We start from the raw sequence: 22500 nt of genomic DNA on the forward strand, positions 1-22500 counted from the left end.
TCCTCGCGGAGGCAAGCGCGCGTTTGGCGAGGACGAGGGAAGCGACAGTGCCATCATCATGGCTCCACGAGAAAGACTTAAAAAAAGACACAATGCAAATCAATAACTCAATAACCAGCAGGCGGCAAATGTTGCACTACACTCGAAACTGTTGCGAAGCCTTCAGGGCTTTAAGTGGAAAATAAAAAAAATGCCAATAAAAATGTACTTTGCATGTTGCCAATCCTAACTCAGCTAACACTTACCCTCTCTAAGTGCATGTACTAATAAGGAAGTGACACTCTACTTTCTGTTAAGTAAGCTTGTAGTGCACGGTATAGAACCCTTCATTTAAAGTGTAACCCAATGGTATGGCCTCTGGCCATTCTTAGTCAGCCTGACATCCATTTAACTCTTAAGTGCACATTTTTCTAGGTTGAAATAATTTAAGTGGCCAGAACGAACAGAAAAAAAACTGACCGTTTTCCTTTAGACACACTTTGCACAGTCAGACTTGACATGGACTTTATTGAAAAGAAATAAATCACTTAGCAAAGATCACCTTCACCACCTTCCTCTCTCTCTCTCTCTCTCTCTCTCTCTCTCGCTTGCTCTCTCTCTCTGTGTCATCGAGGATGAAGCCCTGTACAATGTCGCACTCCACTCCTCACTGACAGTGCACCGTGACTTTGGGGTTTCATTGATGATTGATTTATACCGCTCTGGTGCCCCCTCCCCACCCCACACCCGAAATGTATGTTGACTAATCAGATCCAGTTCCTGTGTCTGAATAAGAGAGAGAGAGAGAGAGAGAGGGAAGGAGGGAGAGAGAGAGAGTGCAGAGTTGCGGCCGTCGGAGTGATAGAGGATGGCAGCAGCGATATCACTCCGATAATTTGCCAGCTGGTCAGCGGACGGAGTGGCATGTGTTTGCCATTACATGATTTCATCTCAAATACCTCATCCTCATGAACATCAAAGGTTCCGAGAAACTTTTTTTCTTCTCTTTTACCTCTTTTTTCTTTTTCTTCTTCCAACCTGTCTGTGAGGGTGAGGTCAGTGTAATCTATGGCATGTTGCAATGCATGCACAAGCATGATACCTTATGTGAAAATTGTTTTTTTTTAGATTTATTGGAAATCCAGAAGTCAAAGAAGAAGAGATTTATAATAGTCAACAATAGGCAGCTGTGTAAAAAATATGATACATATAGCGGTTCATAGATAGGATTTTTTTTCTCTCTTTTTTTCAAATTAATTTCAAACAAAGGAATGTGGTATGAGTTCTCATTCTATTCAATCAGACATTATAAATGCATTGATACCACAGTGAAAATTAATTTCATTTCTCTGGGCTGAAAAGGCAAGGACTTTGTTCTAATGTCTGGGGACTACTCACACAAAGATACTAATTTCATATAGCTCCACTGTTGATGTTTCACCAATATGAGTGCAAATTGGATTGCCTTATTTGTCATATGTACATAATTATACTCAATATTCCCTCCGCCCTTGGAATGCCTCACATTCTTAACATCTAATTTATAGACACACCACTTGTTTACACATTTTTTTTCCCTGTATTATGTGTGTTCTACAAGTCATCACTCACATTCAATCTCACATTTTCTTGTGAGGATTTTCTAAATATCTATTCATTTACCCAGACGTTTATTCCGTCACACCATATATCCAAATTGATTTACACTCTTGTAAGGCACACATTTTATCAGCATAGATATTCCCTGGGACTCCAACCCAATCAAACGGTAGTGTTGTTAAAGCCTCACTACTGCTTCTCCATCAGTGCAGCCGCTGTTCATGCAGCAGAGAGGGCTGCCATAGGATTGAAGTCAGTGACGACTGTAACTGTCAGAGAATAATGCCTTTCCATTTTCTCTTGGGCTAATCTCAGTGTCAATGAAGCGTCCATACGATGGTACATTGTTTTAAAACCAGGCTTCTTTACATGACTCCACTGACCAAATCTGACATAAATCCCATTTTATATCACCGAGCAACACTTCTACCTCTGTCAGGGAAAAAAAAAAACCTCCAGTTCATCATTATGCCCACTTTCATTCAGAGCATGTTTTTTGTTTGCCTTTTTCCCTCGCCGTGTCCTTGGCATTCTCTCGCTTTAAAAGTAAAATGGACTCGCGCTCGCGCGCTTGTGCTGACTCCCCGACTTTCCGCAAGACAAAAGGCTGGATCATTAGCCATAAGGATCCCACATGTGACTTGGCAGACAATAATGCCTTATGATCAAACAACTTGTCAGTGAGTCCCGTTGAAATGAAAGGGGCGCAAGGAAAAAAATAATTCAATAGAGGATCAATCAAATTTCCAGAGCCCGGGTAACAAATAGTGCTGATGAGGCAAGGATGGCAATCTCCACAGGGCCAGAGGGTGTTAGGGGGAGGTTGGAAGGGTGGGGGCTAGTTCATTTGGATATTTGTTCTCTCTCATGAATGTTCCACTGCATGACACCACTAACTGCTAATCACATTTCACAAAAAGCGAGGCTTTTAGGAATGTTGAAAAGAAGAGAAGGTTCTTTTTAATCTTTGAAATGCCTCAAAAGTGACAGAAAAGCTCTCTCCTGCCAAGATGTGAGGCTTAGATGGGGAGTTAAATGTGCTGTGGTCAGCTAAGTGTATCTGGTGTGTGTGTGAGGGGGGGGAAGCAAATTTAATAATGTATTATCGTGCACTGGCGAAGGTGAAATCTCGCTGTCCATCACAAAACAAGGGCTCGTTTCATGTTACCATCCATTTCAAAGGAGTGGAGGCTTCGCTGAGGCATCTGCACTGACATCCAAGCCTTTACAGTGTGTCTGCTGTTGCAGACCTAAGTGTTATGGCTTATCTCTGATGTGCTCTATCTGATGTGCCCAGCTAGCGCTGGATGCTAATGTTTGTCTAGGAACTCTTTTTTTTTCTCTCCCTCTGATGATACCCTTTATCGAGCTAACCTCATTAGAATTCATCCGTTTACCTGCCTTGATAATGAGCAATAATGTGAATCACATTATTATTTGTTTTACTCCTGCTTTAAATACATATCTGAGCATCTGCCCTCTCTGCGACGCACATGGTGGAGAATATATTTACCTGTTTCCTGCTTGTCCTTGGACAGACGAAATGTAACAATTAGTAGGATAATTTCCCTTTGCCGGTAATTTGCGATTCAAAATAACACAAAGCGCAGCAACTGTCACCGTCAGATAAGGTTGACCCTGACTTTGTGTTCAATATGCGGCTTTTTTTTGTTGTCGTTGTTGTTGTTGTTGTTTTCATATCTCAAAAGCCCAATCATGCCATCGTTCTTCCGAGGGCGCGTTTGTATAATTTCATGTTTATATGTAAACAGTGTGCTGTGGCAGAGCAGCGAGTCAAACACAAACACATTCCTAACTGTTTACGGCGGCCTATCATGTTTACTGGGATGCTGAACAACACTGCTCCTCTCCCCCTCTCTTCTTCCTGTCTTTGGCATTCAAAGTCCTATTAAAGTACAGCTCTGTTAGATCCTCGGCCGTGTAACACCCGCTCTCTTATCATTCCGCCGAGTTGTAGCTGACTTGAGGACATTGTGAGTCAAACCTTTAAATTTTGACTCGGCTGTAATTACACTCCGATACTTAGGCTTTTATATCCTTTCACTGCGAGGTAAATCATTCCTAATAAAAAAGGGAACAGGGGGTGGAGGGAAAACTGCTGGAAGACTAATTCCCTGCTCTCTTATGGCTCGGCTCTTGTGTTTGAAAGCCTTTCGCTAAGTATCTCAGTCACCTTGACTTTGCAGCAGTCGAAGCCGGAAAAACGCTGTTGCTTATCCAGTCTAACCCCAGCCTGTCAATTAGGTGTTTAAAAATTAATCTCTTTAACTGGAAATACCATGCCGGCTTTTCTTCCGTCTGCAAATGGAGTGTTATTAATTCAAGCGGCGCAAAGCCAGTGTTATGAATAATGTTATCAAAACAGATTTCCACACGTTTAACACATCACCCCCCGTTTAAAAACCCTTAAGTATTTTTATAACTGTGAACCGGGCGGCAAATGGATTTGCATCCATTTTCACTTCTTTCTTACTTAGGAGTCAGACGGGGCTCCTAAGCTTCTCCTCTTTTTTGTTTTTTTCCCCTTCTCTCTCTCCTCTCCTCTAAGTTTACATTTCCATTTTTCTATTTTGTCTCTCTCTCTTTCTCCCTCTCTCTCTTTCATCCCCCCTTCTAAAAGCTCCTCAGTACATAGAGCCTGGATTAGTGCCAGAGTCGACTGTCAACAGAACACAACAACATCCTCGGTCCCTGTAGGATTGCAGGCCTGTACAATGACATTAATATGTCCGCCCATCCTCCACTGAGCTTGCCGTGTGCTCTGATCACGCTGCATACTATCTATCGCCGCATACTTGTTCTATCAAAGTATGCTAATTGCACTGGATTCCGTGGGTTTTTAGTGTTTGAATGTTTGAATGTATTTTAATTGATATGAAGTATGTAGTGTCACATTTACATAGTGGTGCAGAAAGGGGACAGGCTAGCATATGAAAGCGAGGCATAGTCACAACTCACTCTGTGCATACAGGGTGTCCGCACGGAGTTTACTTCTTGAGTTAACTGCGAACAGATAAATGTTCCGAAGCACAATGGTTGAAATGTTTGCGCTTTGCTTGAAAGAGGAAACCGGAGTTTATAGAAGCCTGCTTTATGGTTCCTGCGACAAAGTGTTGGCTTCTGACATTTCTGAAATTTCACACCATGTTACGCGCATATAGTGAAGAGTGTAAGGCATTCAATTACCACTCCAGCTAAAAGGTCAGAGACAGTGGGTTACTAGACTGTATGATGGGTTCAGGTGCCACAGTCACAAAATTAACCTGCTAACCACAGCGGAAATGTGTTACGCTCCCTCATTATAGACTCTCATACTTTAGATGTGTAGAGGTAGATTAAGACCTTAATGTTTGTCATGCGAAAACTCTCAAAGTCCATGTTTAACACACATAGGTGTTCTGTCTCATGGGCAGTAGCTGTGGTGTGAGTGTGTGTCTGCGAGATCTGATATATCCATAAATAAGACTGTCACAATAGACAGATCTTCACAGAGCCGTTTTAGCCTTTCAAACCCTGCAGTTCAATTAATTCAGGCCTCGAGAGCTGTTCCTTGGTTACCCAATCCCCTTACCTTTTTTAATCAGGTTACGTAAGACACTTTGGCAGACACTGTCCCTCTCACCTCCGCCTAAAGAGGGCCTGTTTACCGAACGCTGGCTGTCATTGTGGCGGCGAAGACTTTGTGCGTCAAGGTGCATCGTCGTCTGTTCGTGAGACAAAAAGCCGTGGATGCGTTTTTTTTTTTCATCTCTTCTCCATTCTTTCAATTCGTTCTGTTTTATGCAGTCATCACAAGCAGTCAAGCCTTTAATCCTCGGTGGTCCGATAATGACATCGCCCCTGCATTTATTGCATGGGTTGGGGTGGTGGAGGTGGAGGTGGTGGTGGTGGTGGGGTGGAGGAAAACGCTGACTTTGAACAAATGAACAGTCTGACCTTTATGCAATAAATATGACACGGGGCCGCATAAAAAAACGACGACAAGATATCTTCCTCGCGGATGTGCGTCACCCTTTCACGTTCTGTTTCTCTCTGATTGGAAGAAGGGAGGAGAAAAACACACACACACACACACACACACACACACACACAGCCGCAATAGGAGAGCCGTCTCTGAAAGCCATTTTGAGTCTTTTGTGCATAATTTATGAAGCACGTATAAATTGCAAGGGAGCATCAGTCAGGAAACGTATACATCTTCTCCCGGTGACATGCCTCTTTGATGGTCGAGATGAAGTCAGTCCATCGTTACGATTTGGTACAACGCCTTGAGAAATTGTACCTGTAGTAGCAATTTCCCGAAAAATAGGGGCCCCTGCTTTTGACCCTCCATAAAATCTCGTATTTACCCGACTGTGATAAGTGAGAGTCATTTGACTGTTGTCTGGCAAACTGCACCTTGAGATCTCCCATTTGCCTCGGTGGTGAACTGTGGAAAAGTGGCCGAGGTTACCCTATGATAGCTGCTTTGTTTTGTCCCTGACGCGCGCCGACAGTTAAGGATTTATGAATATTTCCTCTCTCCTCCCTTGCCTGCCCATCTGTGCAGCTATCTTCCCATGGCCTTGAGAATATGTTTCAATTTATTAAGGCAAAGCCCCAAAAAAAGGGGCTGCCTCATTATTTCCGAGGAAGAGTGGAGTGGCAATCTGAATTGGTTATTAATGGGCAGGCTATGCCATAGGGCAGTTGAAATTTAATGATATCCTACAAGAAAATATGAGGGTGTCACTTTCCAAAAAGTCATGCTAAATGTCAGCATTTTAAGGTCTCGCCGCTAATTTTATGCCCGTGCACAGTAATGTTTTGGAGAGCGTTTAGGAAAACACGGCCCAGTGCCTGGGCTTATTATCCCTCTCACCTTCCCTCCTCTCTCAAATGGGTTTGTGCAGCAAGCGATTTAATCTCTAAGTGTAGGGAACATTAGGAAAGAAGGGGGGGCGAAAGAGGGAGGGGGGTGAGGTTGGAGGTGGATGCGTATGTGTGTGTTGGGAGGGGTTGAAAGTGTATGTGCGTGTGTGTGTGTGTGTGTGTGGGGGGGGGGGTGTTGGGGTGTCGGGGTTGGAGGTGTGTGTGTGTGTGTCTGTGTGTGTGTGTGTGAAAGGGCGAAAAAAAAAAGCTCAGCTTTTTTTCTCCCCCTTTCGCTCCCAGATAAGAGTCTGTGAGCCAAATGTTACCTGTTAATCCAGGGCCAGACCTACTCCAGCACTTGACTTGGTCTCGCAGCGTGCACGGGCCAATGGCTCATTTTCCTCACTGCGGTAAAGGGCTTATTAACCAGAAAAGAGTGTGTTGGGCGGGCGCGAGGAGTGTGTTTGTGTGTGTGTGTGTGTGTGTGGGTGGGTGGGTGTCTGGTTGTAAAGACTGGTGGTGATGTTGATGGAGTTAATGCTGTAAAGGGAACAGCATGCAGCATGATGATCAGCTTACCTGTACATATGTCCAGCACATGTGGACGGTCACTCACTCACTCACTCACTCACTCTAAAGGAATCTATGCTAAATATGAAGCACAGCACATGTTCTCAGTATGCAAGCTGGTTTGGTCTTAATGCGCTTAAACTGCAGCCTGATATGTGCAATAGCTATTTTCCCACATAAATACAGATCCAGATTTCTTTCTTTCTTTTTTTAAAGGATTTGTCTGTGATTAGTGTTCACACACAAACCATACCCAACCTTGACAGATGTAAGGCTTGAAGCAAGCCCCCCGTGTTAAAAGGGATCTAGGTGTTTTTTTTTTAATACAGATAGTGCTTTATGCACACATCACATCTCAGCCCTCTCCCTCCCTTTCCTTCTTTTCTCCCTCCAAAGGTTAGTGGTGTGTAACGTAATATTGTCTCCATTTACTGGGCTGAAAGGTCATAACCACTCCCACGGAGGGAGGCAACTTCTGCAGCCACAGTGGCAGGTCAAATAAAATGTAATTGTCTGCTGAAAGCGCCGGCTGCTTCTTTTGTGGAGAGTAAACTGACATCCTCCAGGTTTTAGCATTCAATTCTCCTGCTGGGAGGAACACAAGTTTGCAAGGACACAGGCTTCACCTGTCAATATATCACAGTGACTGCCCAGCCAAATGCTGCGTTACTCCCTTTCTCCTCTCCTCCATCCCCCTGCCTCTTGTTTTCCTCTGCTCTCTCTCTTTTTTCTCTCTCTTTCTTTCTTCCTTTCTTTTTCTCTCTCTCTATTTTCCTTTCTCTCTCTGTGTCTCTCAGGCAACTTCCTCTGCATCTCTGTCTCCCTCTCTTTATCCGTATTGAAAGTGTCTATGATCTGCCTTTCTCTCTCTCTCTCTCTGCCCATCCCTCTCTCTCTATCTCTCTTTTTCTCTCTCTCTCCCTCCCTCTCTCTCTCTGTCTGCTCCACTCGTTCACGTGAGGCATCAGCTGAAAGGCCCGCTGGGACCCCAATTCAAACAGCGCAACTGGAAACATATGGCAGATTTTCAGCTCCCAAGGTCAATTAAAGCTATTTATCGGGGAGAATGTTTCTAAATATCCCAAGGTTTATTCTCCGTTTATCCCACAACGCATTGAGCATGATTAAAATAAAAAATAAAAAAATCTGTGAGGCTGCTTTGGGTTCTCCTTGTTTTGACTTTCCATCACAGATCATCAAAAACCAGACGCTTCAAGTGGGAGCCAGAGACATATTTTATCTTTCGTTATCACAGGCATCTGCATCCTTTCTTTCTTTCTTTCTTTTTTTTCCCCTGGCATTCTTGGCACTGCCTAGCCTGGCCGAGCCCAAACGCTCCTCACTATACAAATCTAATAACATGTAAATTGGAGATAAGCCTAGATCCCTCCGAGTGATATTTTCTACATTCATAGTTTGTCAAGTCAATTTCGGAGCTCCTGGTTTAGCAACACAACACATAAGGAGTGAGAAAATTAACTGGAAAGGTGATTTATCACCTCTAGCATACTGTCAAGGACTCCCTCAACAGACATGCGGGGAAAGGGGGTGAGGGTGTGTGTGTGTGGGGGGGGGGGTGTGTTGGGGGGGGGTGAGAGACGAGGCAGGCAAGCAGAGGGAGGGACAGGAGGGTGGGTCGGCTAGGGGTGGGGGAGACGTTGGCGTTATTTTAAATTATGGCATTTCATTCAGAATGCATTGTATTTACAGCGTCCCATTTTTATTTGTGGCTCCTATTATCCCGGCGAAACAGTTGTGCATGAAATGTTATTTGTGCTATGGGTGACCTGAAAGGATTTCATAAGTATTTCAGAGTGGTGGGAGTGGATAGGGAGAGAGAGGGAGGGAGAGAGAGAGAGAGAGAGAGAGAGAGAGAGAGAGAGAGAGAAGGAGGGAGAAAGAGGGAGAGAAGGGCTGTCACATCTGCTGTTGGCAGCCTGGCAGGAGAAATATCACCTGGAAACGGAAGAGAGGTTTCTCTCTCTCTCTCTCTCTCTCTCTCTCTCTCTCTCTCTCTCTCTCTCTCTCTCTCTCTCTCTCTTTCTCCACCTATCTCTCCTAGTGTTTCCATCTCAGTGGGGTCTGGCACTGTAATTAAGTTGAAGTCAATGATTCTGTGCTGCTGGTGAGAAGTAAACGTCCAAACACATGTCAGCGTAGGAAGAGAGAAAGATGGAGAGAGCGAGAGAGAGAGAGAGAGGGAGGGATGCACAGGGAGAAACAAGGACTGGATACAAAGATAGAAAACCTACCTCTGCACTTGTTTTCTGGAACCCTCTAAACCCTACATGCACAGACGTCCTAATAAAGCATTACTATGTTAGGATATGACCATTTGCTGCATTCACAGCCCAAGAGAGACAGAGAGAGAGACAGAGAGAGAGAGAGAGAGAGTGTTGGCGTCCCGGCAATTGGAGGCGAGACACAGTGTTGGCTTTCAAACGCGTGACAGATTGTTTTTCGGTAACAAAGCGGTCAGAAACTCCCTGTGATCCAGCATTGTGTTGCGTGCCGAGGTCCTGCTGAGTCCAGAGCAGAAGTGGGTTAAAGCGGTGATTTATGATTAGCGCCTCGGTGAAATAAGGGACAGAAATGCCTGCAAATCAATTGTGTGTGTCTCCGACAACCACATCTCCCCGTTGTTCATCATGTACCGACACATGCCTTCTGCCTCGTCCTCCCCACCCCCTCCCTCTGTCATTTTCTTCTTCTTCTTCTTCTTCTTCTTCCTCTTCCTCCTCTTCTTTTCCTTCTTCTGGGGTGTGAAGAATAGGAACCGTCTTTTCGATTCAAACAACACTTTGCTCGTTTGCTCAGATAGCAGGGCATGTGGTCAGCGTTTGAGAGTTGGCTCTCTAACTTCCTGATCTTGTTATTGTTTTCATAGAGCGAGGGGAATACAGCCGCGATATTTAGGCCAGTACATTATTGCGTACTGAGAGAACGTCTTCTGTTATTGTCAATTAGCTTTGCCCTGATTCGCTCGCTTGCTTGCTTGCTCACTCACCTCTAAATGTGCCGGTTAAAAACCAAAAAATAATCACGGGCGAAAACTTAAAAGGTGGACCGTTGTGTTTTTGCTTTTAATTTAGGAAATTAAATCACATGCAAATGTTTCCCCATTAGCCGCCCATCCGTCTTAATTAATGAAGTGGAGTGAAGCGCATGTGAAATTGGAGGGGGGTGGGGGGGGGGGGTGGAGGGAGGAGTTGTGAGTTTTGGGGTTATCGGTGGGACTGAAGGGTGGGGATGGGTGGGGGGTAGAGGAGGGTGAGGGGCCTTGATGCAGGATCTCTGTGGATCTGCGGGCCTCTTCACGGTCTTTTCCCGTCTTCCAAGAACTCGGAATGCCGAAATGCCTCGCAGCGCCGGGGTGCGAATATTCAACTGTTGGTTCGGCCGCGTGTTTCCAGGGCATTTGCAGATGCTCGGAATAATCTCCAACGTTTCGACTCAATCTGCTCAGGAGAGTGAGGAAATAAATACTTTAAACTAATTAATACACCACCAGCTGTTCCCAAGCCTTGGCTGGCACTAGTGAATATTGATGGGAGGAAAGGGCCTCCTTCAGTGGCGGCTGTGTTTGTGCATGATTTAGGCGCCCATATAAACACATATTAATTCTGAATGAGCAGGGATTTGAGATAATGCCGCGCAGACAACACAAAATGTCCCCCGAAAAAAAGATGACAGGATTGAGAGAGAGAGGGGAAAACAAGGAAAGGAGGGAATAAAGAGCAAGGAGAAGAGAAGGATGAAGCAACTGACGCTTGTAGGAATCAGCTGTGTGCATCTTCGACATGTGCTAGTCTCGCCGTTCCCAGACTCCCTCCCTCCCTCTCTCCCTCTCGGCCCGCCCTGTGAAGCATATCAATTTGTAGCTTACTAAATGTTTTTAATACTCACATGCCTTCCTCGCTTTTTGAGCGGCACGTCAGGCCTGCATGATTGTGCTCCGTTATCATCACCACACTGTGTGTGAGTGAGTGTGTGCATGTGTGTGTGTGTGTGTGTGTGTTTAAGTTTCCTCGTGACGTGCTCGGGAATTACGGCAGGCATTGGGACTGCTCTGCAGATGTCCTCCCGCCAGAGAGATGTATGGCAGATGATGTCATCACCAGGCAGGCCGACTGGAGGAGTCCGTCAGCCCTCGGGATGGGGGGGGGGGCGAGGATTGGGAGGGGTGCGCTTTGAGAGTATATTTGTGTGTGTGTGTGTCTCGGTGTGTGTGTGTAAGTGTGTGTTAGTGTGTGGTTGTAGGCCTGCACTGCATCTTGCGTTCTGGCAGGACATCTGTTTAGGGTTTGCTGTGATGGGTGCTCTCTCCTCTCTCCTGCCTTATAATGTTGTTTGAACCTGCCTTGAGGTCTGGAGACAGGACTGGGGGGGGGGTAGCAGAAGGAGGACAGAGAGGGAATCCAATACCTTCCTCAAGCATGGGGATATAAGCATAGAGGGAGATGAAAACATTCAGGTGAATAGGGTTTCTAGTCAGAGAGGGAGGATGTAGTGCTTCAATTGAGTTTGCATGTCAATGTGCTCCAGTAGTGAAATGGTGTTGTGTGTTGTGCTGTGCTGTGCATCTAGTCTCCTCATTGTCATTCAGACCCTTGTGTTGTAGGAGAGAGAAGGGAAAAAAACACCCATCTATGTTTATATTCATTTCTATTTCACCGTTTCTCTATGCTTTGGCTCGCACCCTTGTGGTGTGGTGTGCTTGTGGGTACTTGTCAGCCCATCAGTGCGGCGCTACCAGCAGCCTCAGGCTTCCTCTCCATTCCCCCCCTAGTCTCAGCTCAGCCCTGGAGTTCACCGAAGCTCCAAATCACAATCACAGTTTCGCACTTTTTCTTTTTGTAGTTTTTTTTCTTCGGAAGGGGCCAGGGCTTTCTGGGAATGACTGAAATGCGTTTGCCCAGGTTTGACCCCTCTGTGCTTTATCAGGCCTGGTCAAGCCGCAGTGCTTGCCTGGGTTGTTTCTTAGTTGGTTGTTGTGGGGAGGTGTGGGTGGGAGTGGATGGGGGTTTGGGTGTTTAGGTGGTGCCAGTGGAAGCGGTTGTAACATTGAAATGCTGTAAATGGCGCCTGTGCCATCGTGGTGCCATATGGCCTTTGTTGGGGAGGCCTGCGCCCAGGCTAATCTAGAGCACTGGAATCGCACACATCTGCTGGATTGTGCTGTGCGTGTTCAGTATGTATGCGAGAGCAGGCGGTATGGCCATATGGGGGACAGGGCGGGGCACCACAGCCCACATTTCCCTGCCTTGGACCATGCAGATAACAAAAAAGTGCGGACATATTTAAAAGAAATGCACATGAAACAGAGGAGTCGAGGAAGGAGGAGGAGAGGAGGAGGTAAAGGAGGAGGAGGGGGAGGTAGAGGAGGAGAAGGAGGAGGAGGAGGAGCAGGAACAGGAGAGGGTGGGAGAGGAGTTCTTATATCCCGACGTTCAACAATTGTTCATTCCTCTCATGTAGGCTATGGGGAGCGTCTCTGGGGGATAGCAGAGAAGTCCGCATACAGTAGCATCAATAAAGAAGGATTACCCTGACAAAGGAAGAGCACGCCATCAATCATTCCTGCCTGATTGGCCAGGCTCTCACTACATGCAAATGTAATTTTTCTCACAAACAATGTGTGTACAATCACGAACCGGACCAAATGCGGCTACATGTTTTTTACACGTGACACAAAGAACGTCAAAAACGTTTGTTCTTTTCTTTTACATTTGGGCACTGCTGGGTCGAAGGCATTTTTTTTAATGTGGGTTTTTTCTTTTGTCTCTCTCCCTCTCTCTCTCTCTCTCTTGCTCTTCTCTTTCTGTCATCCTCTCTCTCTCATTTCCTCCATCTCTTCCGCACCAGAAGAAAACCCCCTGTGCACGCCAACAGCGAGGGACAGCTACGAGAGGCTGTCGCTGGCCAGCCAGGCCCTGCCGCCCGGCTTCCCCTCCCCCTTCCTCTTCCCCGACGGCCTGTCCTCGATAGAGACTCTGCTGACTAACATCCAGGTGAGTGAGCGCTCCGATCCCCCTCCCCTTCCTCCTGGCCCCTCGGTGCCCCCCCCTGACGCGGTGCCCCCTCGCACGGCAACTCGAGTCGGAAGAACGCACGCTGACAAGAGTTATGGAGATCTCTCCCAGTCTCTCCCCCCCACCGGGCTATACAGTCAATGAATATCGCTCCGATTAATACACCGATAGAGCGCGTACTGACGGGTTGTCATCAATATCGACCCCCCCTCAACCCCCCACCACCGTCTCCTTGTGCTCCTCTTTCCTGGAAACCAGAGCCGTAGTGATTGGAATCAGGTGTTCTCTTTATCAGCTCTTTGACTCGCAAGGAAGACGAGCTATTTTAGATATGCTCCGAGGATGCGACTGTCATATTGTAAACGTCCTCGGTGGAATTCGATGTCGTTTGTCTCTCGTCGCAGAGAGAAAGACAGAGAGAGAGAGAGAGAGAGAGAGGTGATCGCCCACTGAAAGACTTGCATTGTTTTCCGTCCCATTCTAGAAGGTTCCTGGTATCAGCCTCTTTTTCAGCGGTGGCAGCAGAGCGCGGCGGCGGCTGCGCGCCAGTCTGTTGTTGCTACCGTGCAAAACGTGGCCCCTAGTCAGGAAGATGAATGCACTTGATTATCATTGCTTTCTAAGACTAATGATGTGAGTACAGTAGTGGGACTGCGGAGAGACTCGAGTCCCGCGCCCGCCGCGCTCTTGTGTTACGGACATCAGATTTCGAGGCGATCCTTTTGGCCCCGGCGATAATTAGCACAGCCTCTTCAGAGCCAGCGCAAGTCGACTAAGTCATCTTTAATCTCGATCTCGGGGTAATGTTTTGATTGAACATTCATATACAAATCAACAAAATGTACCCAAGCAGAAAATTGAGATAAAGCAACTTAGAGTAAATTGGGGTCATAAGAACGAACAATTAGTATGATATAGCCCATTGCATTTGCTTTAATTGCGTGCGTATAGGGAATAATTGTTTTGAAATAGTCACGGCATGGTTTGTATTGCCAGTATGCAAATCTCTCGTCTCTGAGAACATTATCTCCAGAGAAGCCCACTTTTTTTTTGCATGTTTTATTTATGCGAAATATTTCCCTGGATACGTCTTTTCATGCATGACCCAGCCTTTACGGCTCTCTATCTCGTCTCTAAAAGTTGTAATTATTTTCGTACTTATTGATTTATTTTTTGCCACACATGCACATTTGTGAAGTCTGCGTAGAGGGCTGTGAACTCATTCAGAATGGTGACCTCGCTGTCCCTCTGCCTCGGCTAGTATTTCACCCTTGCGGCCAAAGGAGGTCAGCCCATTCGCCGAACGCACTTTGCATGGATTTACATGGAGCTTTGCGGACGCATTAATCTCCATGCGTTTTGTTACATTATACGAGGGATGCGCCTTTACATAGTAGACAATGTAAATCACAAATCAGGATTTGGATAAACGCAAAAGGAAAGGGTCATGTCTGGTTATCTTGTCATGCAGGGAAATTTCACACAGAATATGTTTGTGTGTGTGCGTGTGTGTGTGTGTGTGTGTGTGTGTGTGTGTGTGTGTGTGTGTGCGCGTGTGTGTGTGTGTGTGTAGGGCCTGCTGAAGGTGGCCATAGATAACGCACGCGCCCAGGAGAAGCAGGTGCAGCTGGAGAAGACGGAGCTGAAGATGGAGCTGTTCAGAGAGAGGGAGCTCCGGGAGACTATGGAGAAACAGCTCGCCATCGAGCAGAAGAACAGAGGTAACACACACACACGCTCACACACACACACATGCACACACACACACACACACACACATGCACTCTGATAAACACATAAATTCTTGCACACTCTCTCCGAAACGTATAGGCATAATTACACGCTTTTATTACCAGCACTCTCTACAAAGACATAGCAGCAGGCACAACTGCACTCACACACACACACACACACCAGACAAACCACCATATCCTGGATGGGCTTAGAAGAGCCTCCCCCTAACCGGAACATGAATAATCAAGCGCATTAAGCACTCCATAACCAGCTGTATTTATGTACGGATCAATTTACAAACAGGGATTGATTATGCATACACGGCCACTTAACAGAGCACAGTGTGAATAGTAACTCAATGTTAATGTGTGTGTTTTCAAAGATGAAACGTTCATACACTTTAATAAGGGGGCCACCATGTCGCATTTGGAGATACAGTCAGCATTATTCCCTATTAGGGAGTTAATACTCGTAATTACAAGCACACATTATGATATTAATATGAATGATTTATAGCTTCTGTAAATAAAAAGTGTAGCAAGGAGAAGAGGGGGGGGAAGCGTAATCGTCTCATGTTCTATGCATCCAGTGCATGTAATTAATCAAATGGAATTTAATAATCCAATTCCACAAAAGTGTCCCTTTAAATGTGCCCATTCAGCCTAAGCCCCCGAAGCTTTCTACTTACTTAGTATTCAGAGCGGTGTTCGTGACTTCAGATTCGAACGGGCAAAAAAATTGAAAGTTTCGCTGAAACCCGGTCTCGTTGGCTTTTCAACCTAGGTTAATCCAGGTTATCGCCGGCTCAATTATTTCGGTAATGACGCAAAAACTATTTTTATTGAATGAGAAGAGTTTGGCGCTTGAGTCTTTGTGCCCATTATGTGATTGTAACCCCCCCCCCCCCCCCCCAACATCCAGGGCCTGCAGCTTGTGTTTGAACCACACACCTCTTAATAATCAAACTCAAGCTTCGTCTCAGTAAGCAAGCTCAAATCGTTTTAGTCATGATGTGACTGGTCATCTAATCAGACTATTCTGTCTGGTGGTTTGTTCGTAGCCGAGTGTTCATGTGTCTCACTCTCTGCAGTGTATGTCACGAGTTAGCTTCTGGCATCCATTTAAAACCAGAGGCAAATCCGAGCAGCTGTGCTTACACTATCTTTACTTCCACTCAATAACTGACAGTTCAAAGGATTCCCTCTCCATCCGTTTTCCTCTCGTCTCATCTCGTCTTTTTTCATCCTAATGTTTTTTCTGTGTTTTGTTTTGGCCTCAGCAATAATTCAGAAGCGTCTGAAGAAGGAGAAGAAGGCCAAGAGAAAACTGCAGGAGGCCCTGGAGTACGAGTCCAAGCGCCGCGAGCAGGCCGAGCAGACGCTCAAGCAGACGTCACCCTCCGACAGCCTCCGATCTCTCAACGGTAGGACATGAGCGCACACACACACACACACATATGCAGTATACATACACACACACACACACACACACACACACACACATATACAGTATACACACACACACACACACATACATATACAGTATATACGCACGCACACACACACGCGCACGCACGCACGCACGCACGCACGCACACACACACACAAATACAAACAAATGCACATAAGCACATGCAGACATGCACACACATGCAGAGTCTCTCACACACACACTCACACACACACACACACACACACACACACACACCTACATTCCATATGTGTTCATGCACACACACATGCACACATACAGACAAACCACACACACACACATATGCATTTGACACACACAGACACATGCTCCTATAAACGCTCACATGCAGCCACATCTGCTCACAAAAAGGCATGAATCACAGATGCATCACTCGCACACATGCAAGCTCATACAGAGCTGTTTACATCATCTCATACACATGTCATACACACACTCTTTCTCTGTCTCTCTCGCTCTCTCTTACACACCCACACACACACACCTACACACACCTACATACATACACACACACATGTTTACAAATACATGTCATTCACATGTTCACACACTTTCAGTGTGGTATCTCTGTACTGTCAGTCACTGAGACACATCATCAGCAGGCCTGTTCTCGTGTGTGCATCCTACCTGGTGTCAAAGAGTTCTATATGGTCTCCTCCAAACATTTACATAAACATGTGCAGTGTCTGCTTTCTTTTGAGTCTTTCCTGTGTCACGACCACCGGGCTCAAGGTAGCCGTAACATTAAAGATGGGGACACACTGTAGCTAAAGGTTTTTAAATAGAGTATATTTTATTATAACATTAAAAGAGTAAAGTCAGTATATGATAAAGAAAAGTGTAATGCAAAGTGTCTAGGGGTGATCAAACAAAGAGTGTAAAACGCGACGTCTATGTGCAAAGCTGGCAACGGGTTGCGGCTCTCCCCAGAGGAGCAGCCATGGAGCGCAGAGAGCAGGCCCAAGCGAATGAGCAGAGAGCAGCGCCAAGATCAGAGAGCCAGAGAGAACGCGTCCATTCCTCCTTCGTCGTTATATAGCCCCACCCATTACTCCAAACACCAATGGGGTCCTTTCTCTGCAAATCAGGGAAACAAGGGGCAGAGCCCACACAGGCATTAGACCAGAGGGCGCGCAACCCCAGGACTGACCAGCAGGGTCTTAACATTCCCCCTCCCTTAAAGACAGAGACCCACCTAAGTGGGACTCTGTAAAGTACCACCAAACACCCAAGTCAACCTTACTGTGTTAACTGGCGCAACTGTCCTGTGCCACCTAACACAGCTAAACATCACGTTTGAAATATTTCTAAAATTCATCATTTTATTTCAAAAACTATTAAAAACCATGACTAGCATAACAATGTAACATTTGAATTTGCATAATTCTAATTAAACCCACAATTCCCATTTTTAGCAGTGTGCAAACCACCAACCACAACTCATCCAGCCATAGGTCTTATGGACTGTTATGTCCAATCACACCAACCACCACCAAGTGAAAATGCCCCATCTCAATTTCCCCACCACCCCTCCCAAACCTCTACTCCTGCTCCACCGGCAATCCAGGTACCTTGGAAAGCATATTTAAGGAAACGATAACAGGAGAAAAGGGAACAAGAGGAACAGAGGACACAAAAACAGAACATTACTCAATGATCCAGGAGTGAAACAATACTGGTGTCACTGGATGTTACCATCAGCCTGCTGCAGCACTGCCCCAGCACCCATCTGAAGTTGGAATGGCCTGTCCAGCCAGGGCTGCCGGCACAGGTGCAGTGCTGAGGAGTGATTTAATGACAAAAAAACGTTTCCATTTAACAGCCCTACCCAATCTTACCCCCCCTTCCAGGAGGTTTGTGATCAGACAAACCAAAAGTACTTCAGCATCCAAAACCTTATTTTTATCTGGCCCCACACGATTGAAATGCTGGCGAAACGGCAAGGCCTCACCACCATGTTTGAGGAGATCCGTGCACCTCAGCGTGTCTAACAGAACAGGAAAAGTCAAAATCAACGCCTTAAACTCATCAGCTTGATCTGATGGAAGAAGGTCTAATAACGTATCCAAGCTAGCCAACACTGCAGAATAATTTAGCCTAGGCTGCAGCACCGCATCCTCAGGGCCAATCTCCTCAACCTCCGCTGCCACCAAAGATTGACAAGAGGGCCCAGTGTCCAAGACAGCCACTGCAACAGGTAACACCTCCCCACCCCCTTGACTAGGACTAGGGATTTGGGGATAGTAAGGCTTTAGCAGATTAATATGGCACAACTGCTTAGATCGTTTCCTATCCGGAGTGTCTAACAGGTAGTCGTAGTCAGACATCCGCCGAGCAACAGAGTAGGTACCGTTCAGTACACTCACATGGGCCTTAACCTCCTCTAACCAGTCCTTTAACAGAAACAAAGGACTACAGACTTCATTATGTGCTGCCACAACCTCCTCACAGGAAAGAGTAGGTAGTAACAGAGGCAAATTTAAACTAGCACAGTCTTTTACAGACTCCAATTCCTGCTCCCCTCCCTGGGTATGACTTGCACCAGTCACCACACAGGGGGTGAGCACTTCAGGAAAATCAGACTCTGGCAAATCAGATGCTGTATTTACTATCGGAGGCGGTAAGCTCTCAGGCCACACACGCCCACCTACCAAGTTATTACCCAAAATCACATCTACACCCTCTATAGGTAGAGACGGACGTACAGCCAAAACAACTTCACCGCTTACAAGTTCTGACTCCAAAACCAGCCGATGCAACGGAACAGAAATGGTGTACATTCCGATACCCCGGATAAGGACACATGTCCCCGCGTCAGACACTTGTGAGAAAGGCAGAAGAGATTTTAAAACAAACGATTCAGATGATCCAGTGTCACGCAGAATGCGCACTGGCACCTTCTGGTCATTTCCAACCAATGACACATAACCAGATGTAATGAAGGGACTATAGCCATCACTGGCACACACTTGTGACTGCTCTAAAGGAAGCTCCTCTCTGCAAAGATCAGTGCTCTCACTCACTGAACTCAACGAGACATCTTCTCCAGCATTACAATTAGCTATACCCTTTTGACAAACAGAAGGCACAATTCTGGCAGCACAACCCACACTCTTGATTGTACTCTTTCCACATCGCTTCTCCTTTAACTTAGGGCAAGAGTTTTTCCAATGCCCAGACTCCCCACAATAGTTACAAAGATCCTCTGGATCAACTTGTTTATCAGAAAAAACATGCCCAGTATCATATTTAGTTGCTGAATAGGGTTTTCTTCCCGCACTAGAATCATGCCTAGATGTTCTGGAGTCATATTTAAAAGAATTAAAACGACGGGAACAATAATCTTCATCATTTGCACGGACACTATGCTTATGAGTCAAGATATATTTATCGGCCAACACAGCAGCAGCCGCTGCAGTTCCAACCTCATGCTCATTTATGTAAGTGGTAATATGAGCAGGTAAGATGCTCTTAAATTGTTCTAATAACACCAACTCACACAATTGAGCAAAGGTTTTGACACCCTCAGCTGCACACCAGCGATTAAAGAGACTAGACAATTCCCGCACTAGCTCCAAGTGTGTTTGTTTCTCCTGTTTGCGCCAGTTTCGAAATTTCTGTCTATAGGCTTCTGGAATCAATTCATACGCTTTGAGAATTGTCTGTTTCACAATATCATATTTTCTACAGTCTGAATCGTCTAAAGATATATATGCCTGTTGTGCTTTTCCTGTAATTACACTTTGTAGCAATAGAACACAATCTGAATCAGACCATTGATAATCTCTTGCTAATCTCTCAAAAAGACAGAAAAACAAGTCAGGGTCACGTTCATCAAACTTAGGTAAAAGCTTAACCATGTGTGAAATTTTTGGCTGTGAGGGGGGGCCTCCAGGATTATCGCCCAGTGTCCGTCCCTCTCTCGCCAATTTCAAACGGTCTTCCTCTAGTTCAATTTTTTTGTATTCAAGCTCACGGTCTTTTTCTCGCTGTAGTCGATGTTCTTCTCGCTCTAGCCGTTCACGTTCATACTCTTTTTCTTGCTCCAACTGTTTGCGTTCACGCTCTATGCGTTCTCGTTCGTGCTCCTTTTCTCGCTCTAACCGTTCTCGTTCGTGCCCCTTTTCTCGCTCTAACCGTTCTCGTTCGCGTTCTTTTGCTAAAAACTCATCTCTTTTTTGTTGCATTTCAAGCAATTTCATTTGTTGTTCAAAAGACAAAGATGAACTTTCACTAGCTGCCATAGCACCAAGAGTGCCAAGGGGAGTTGACGACTGAGTTGGGCTCTCAACGTCTGGTGCTGGGTCTAAAGAAAAAATCTCTCTTTCACCCAATTTCTCCATAATGAACTGTAACAACTCGTCTTTTGTAATGCTTTTCGAGATTGCGGAATGAATATTATAGTGCTCGGCTACTTTAAAAAGTTGTTTTTTATTTAAAGTTTTTAATCCACCTAATGAAGGTGCAGCCAAAAACGTACTAACATCCATTCAAACACGATACAAATGCTCAACAGCGAAAAAATTAGGCCACTATTCAATCAAATTATGCCAGAACAAATTACCATTCGACTACGAGCGCTAAAACGGTCTAGCCTACTCCATCTAAACACGGTAGACTACAAATTTCGGCAATGTAATGCCAAACCAGTCAGTACACTACAAATCGTAGCCTACAAATATTTTTATACCAAAAGCCTGGCGATCCAAATGCACTTACCTATTCAAAGGCCTACGTATGTGCCAAACAAAACAGCCTGCTGAAACGGAACAGGTGTAACCAAACAAGCACTCGCTCAAATTCTCTCAGCTACAAACAACAAACATTTGCGTTACGCGCAGATCAGACAATATAACGTGGCTCTCAATGCAACGAAGGGCTAAAATTTAGACCTAGAGCTCCCCGCATCTAAAACCCCCAAAAGAAAAAACCTATGTCCACAACCTAAGTCTTCACGTGTCGTAGCGATTAGGCTTCACAGCCCCCCCGCGTTTGACACGCAAACTTAACAAATAAGCTGTAAAGGAAACAAAAAACTTTTGAGCGGTCTCACCTACGGCAGGGTGTTCACGTTGCTCCAGTTGTCCAAATTGTTCTATTTTTTCTCTTCGCTGCATCAAAAAACCACAAAATTCACTAATCCACCGAACATGCACTCAAAATGTTTGTTCGAAATTCAAAGCGGAAACGAAGCGCTCTTCAGACGACGCGTCACTACTAAAATTACCCAATAGCTACAGGGATTCCCCCAATTACACAATCAGCTGAGCCTATGCATGAATGAAACGCTTAGACTCACCAAAACAGCAGCCAATACTGCGTGCGACGGCACAATAGAACAAACGTAGACTGGCGAGATCAATCACGGCGTCTACTCACTGAAGTATTCTAGGAAAATCGAACGAAATTTCCCAAAATCCAAACTTTTAAACCGGCGAAAAAACCGGACGAGTCGCCCACATGTCACGACCACCGGGCTCAAGGTAGCCGTAACATTAAAGATGGGGACACACTGTAGCTAAAGGTTTTTAAATAGAGTATATTTTATTATAACATTAAAAGAGTAAAGTCAGTATATGATAAAGAAAAGTGTAATGCAAAGTGTCTAGGGGTGATCAAACAAAGAGTGTAAAACGCGACGTCTATGTGCAAAGCTGGCAACGGGTTGCGGCTCTCCCCAGAGGAGCAGCCATGGAGCGCAGAGAGCAGGCCCAAGCGAATGAGCAGAGAGCAGCGCCAAGATCAGAGAGCCAGAGAGAACGCGTCCATTCCTCCTTCGTCGTTATATAGCCCCACCCATTACTCCAAACACCAATGGGGTCCTTTCTCTGCAAATCAGGGAAACAAGGGGCAGAGCCCACACAGGCATTAGACCAGAGGGCGCGCAACCCCAGGACTGACCAGCAGGGTCTTAACACCTGACATTGATTGTCAGGATTCCAGTTTGCTCCTCCCCCCGCAAACACACTGACATTTCTGTGGATGGCCATGATTTCAGACACACGCACACGCACACACACACACACACACACACTCACACACACACACACACACACACACACACACACATAATTAAGATATGTTTCTCTGTTTCCTCACTGATTTGACTGAGAGGGAGTGAAGCTGTCAGCACGTCACCAGGCCTCAGATGTCTGACGTATGGCAAGGAGACCACATGCACACATTTATTCCATAGCCGAGCGTAGCGCGTGTGCAAGTTTCC

General features: G+C 45.7%; 1 protein-coding gene across 2 annotated transcripts in view; it reads left to right on the plus strand.

Moving 5' to 3' along the window:
• Positions 1–22500, plus strand: part of dachd (dachshund d) — a 126643-nt gene that overhangs the window by 95352 nt on the left and 8791 nt on the right. For both annotated transcript variants that reach the window (XM_062534219.1, XM_062534220.1), the window contains 3 exons: positions 12889–13031; positions 14626–14773; positions 16066–16209. In XM_062534219.1, the coding sequence (XP_062390203.1) occupies positions 12889–13031; positions 14626–14773; positions 16066–16209 (435 nt within the window). The remainder of the gene's footprint in view (positions 1–12888; positions 13032–14625; positions 14774–16065; positions 16210–22500) is intronic.

This window comes from Sardina pilchardus, chromosome 4 (assembly GCF_963854185.1).
Source record: "Sardina pilchardus chromosome 4, fSarPil1.1, whole genome shotgun sequence".
In the NCBI taxonomy this organism is placed as follows: Eukaryota; Metazoa; Chordata; class Actinopteri; order Clupeiformes; family Clupeidae; genus Sardina; species Sardina pilchardus.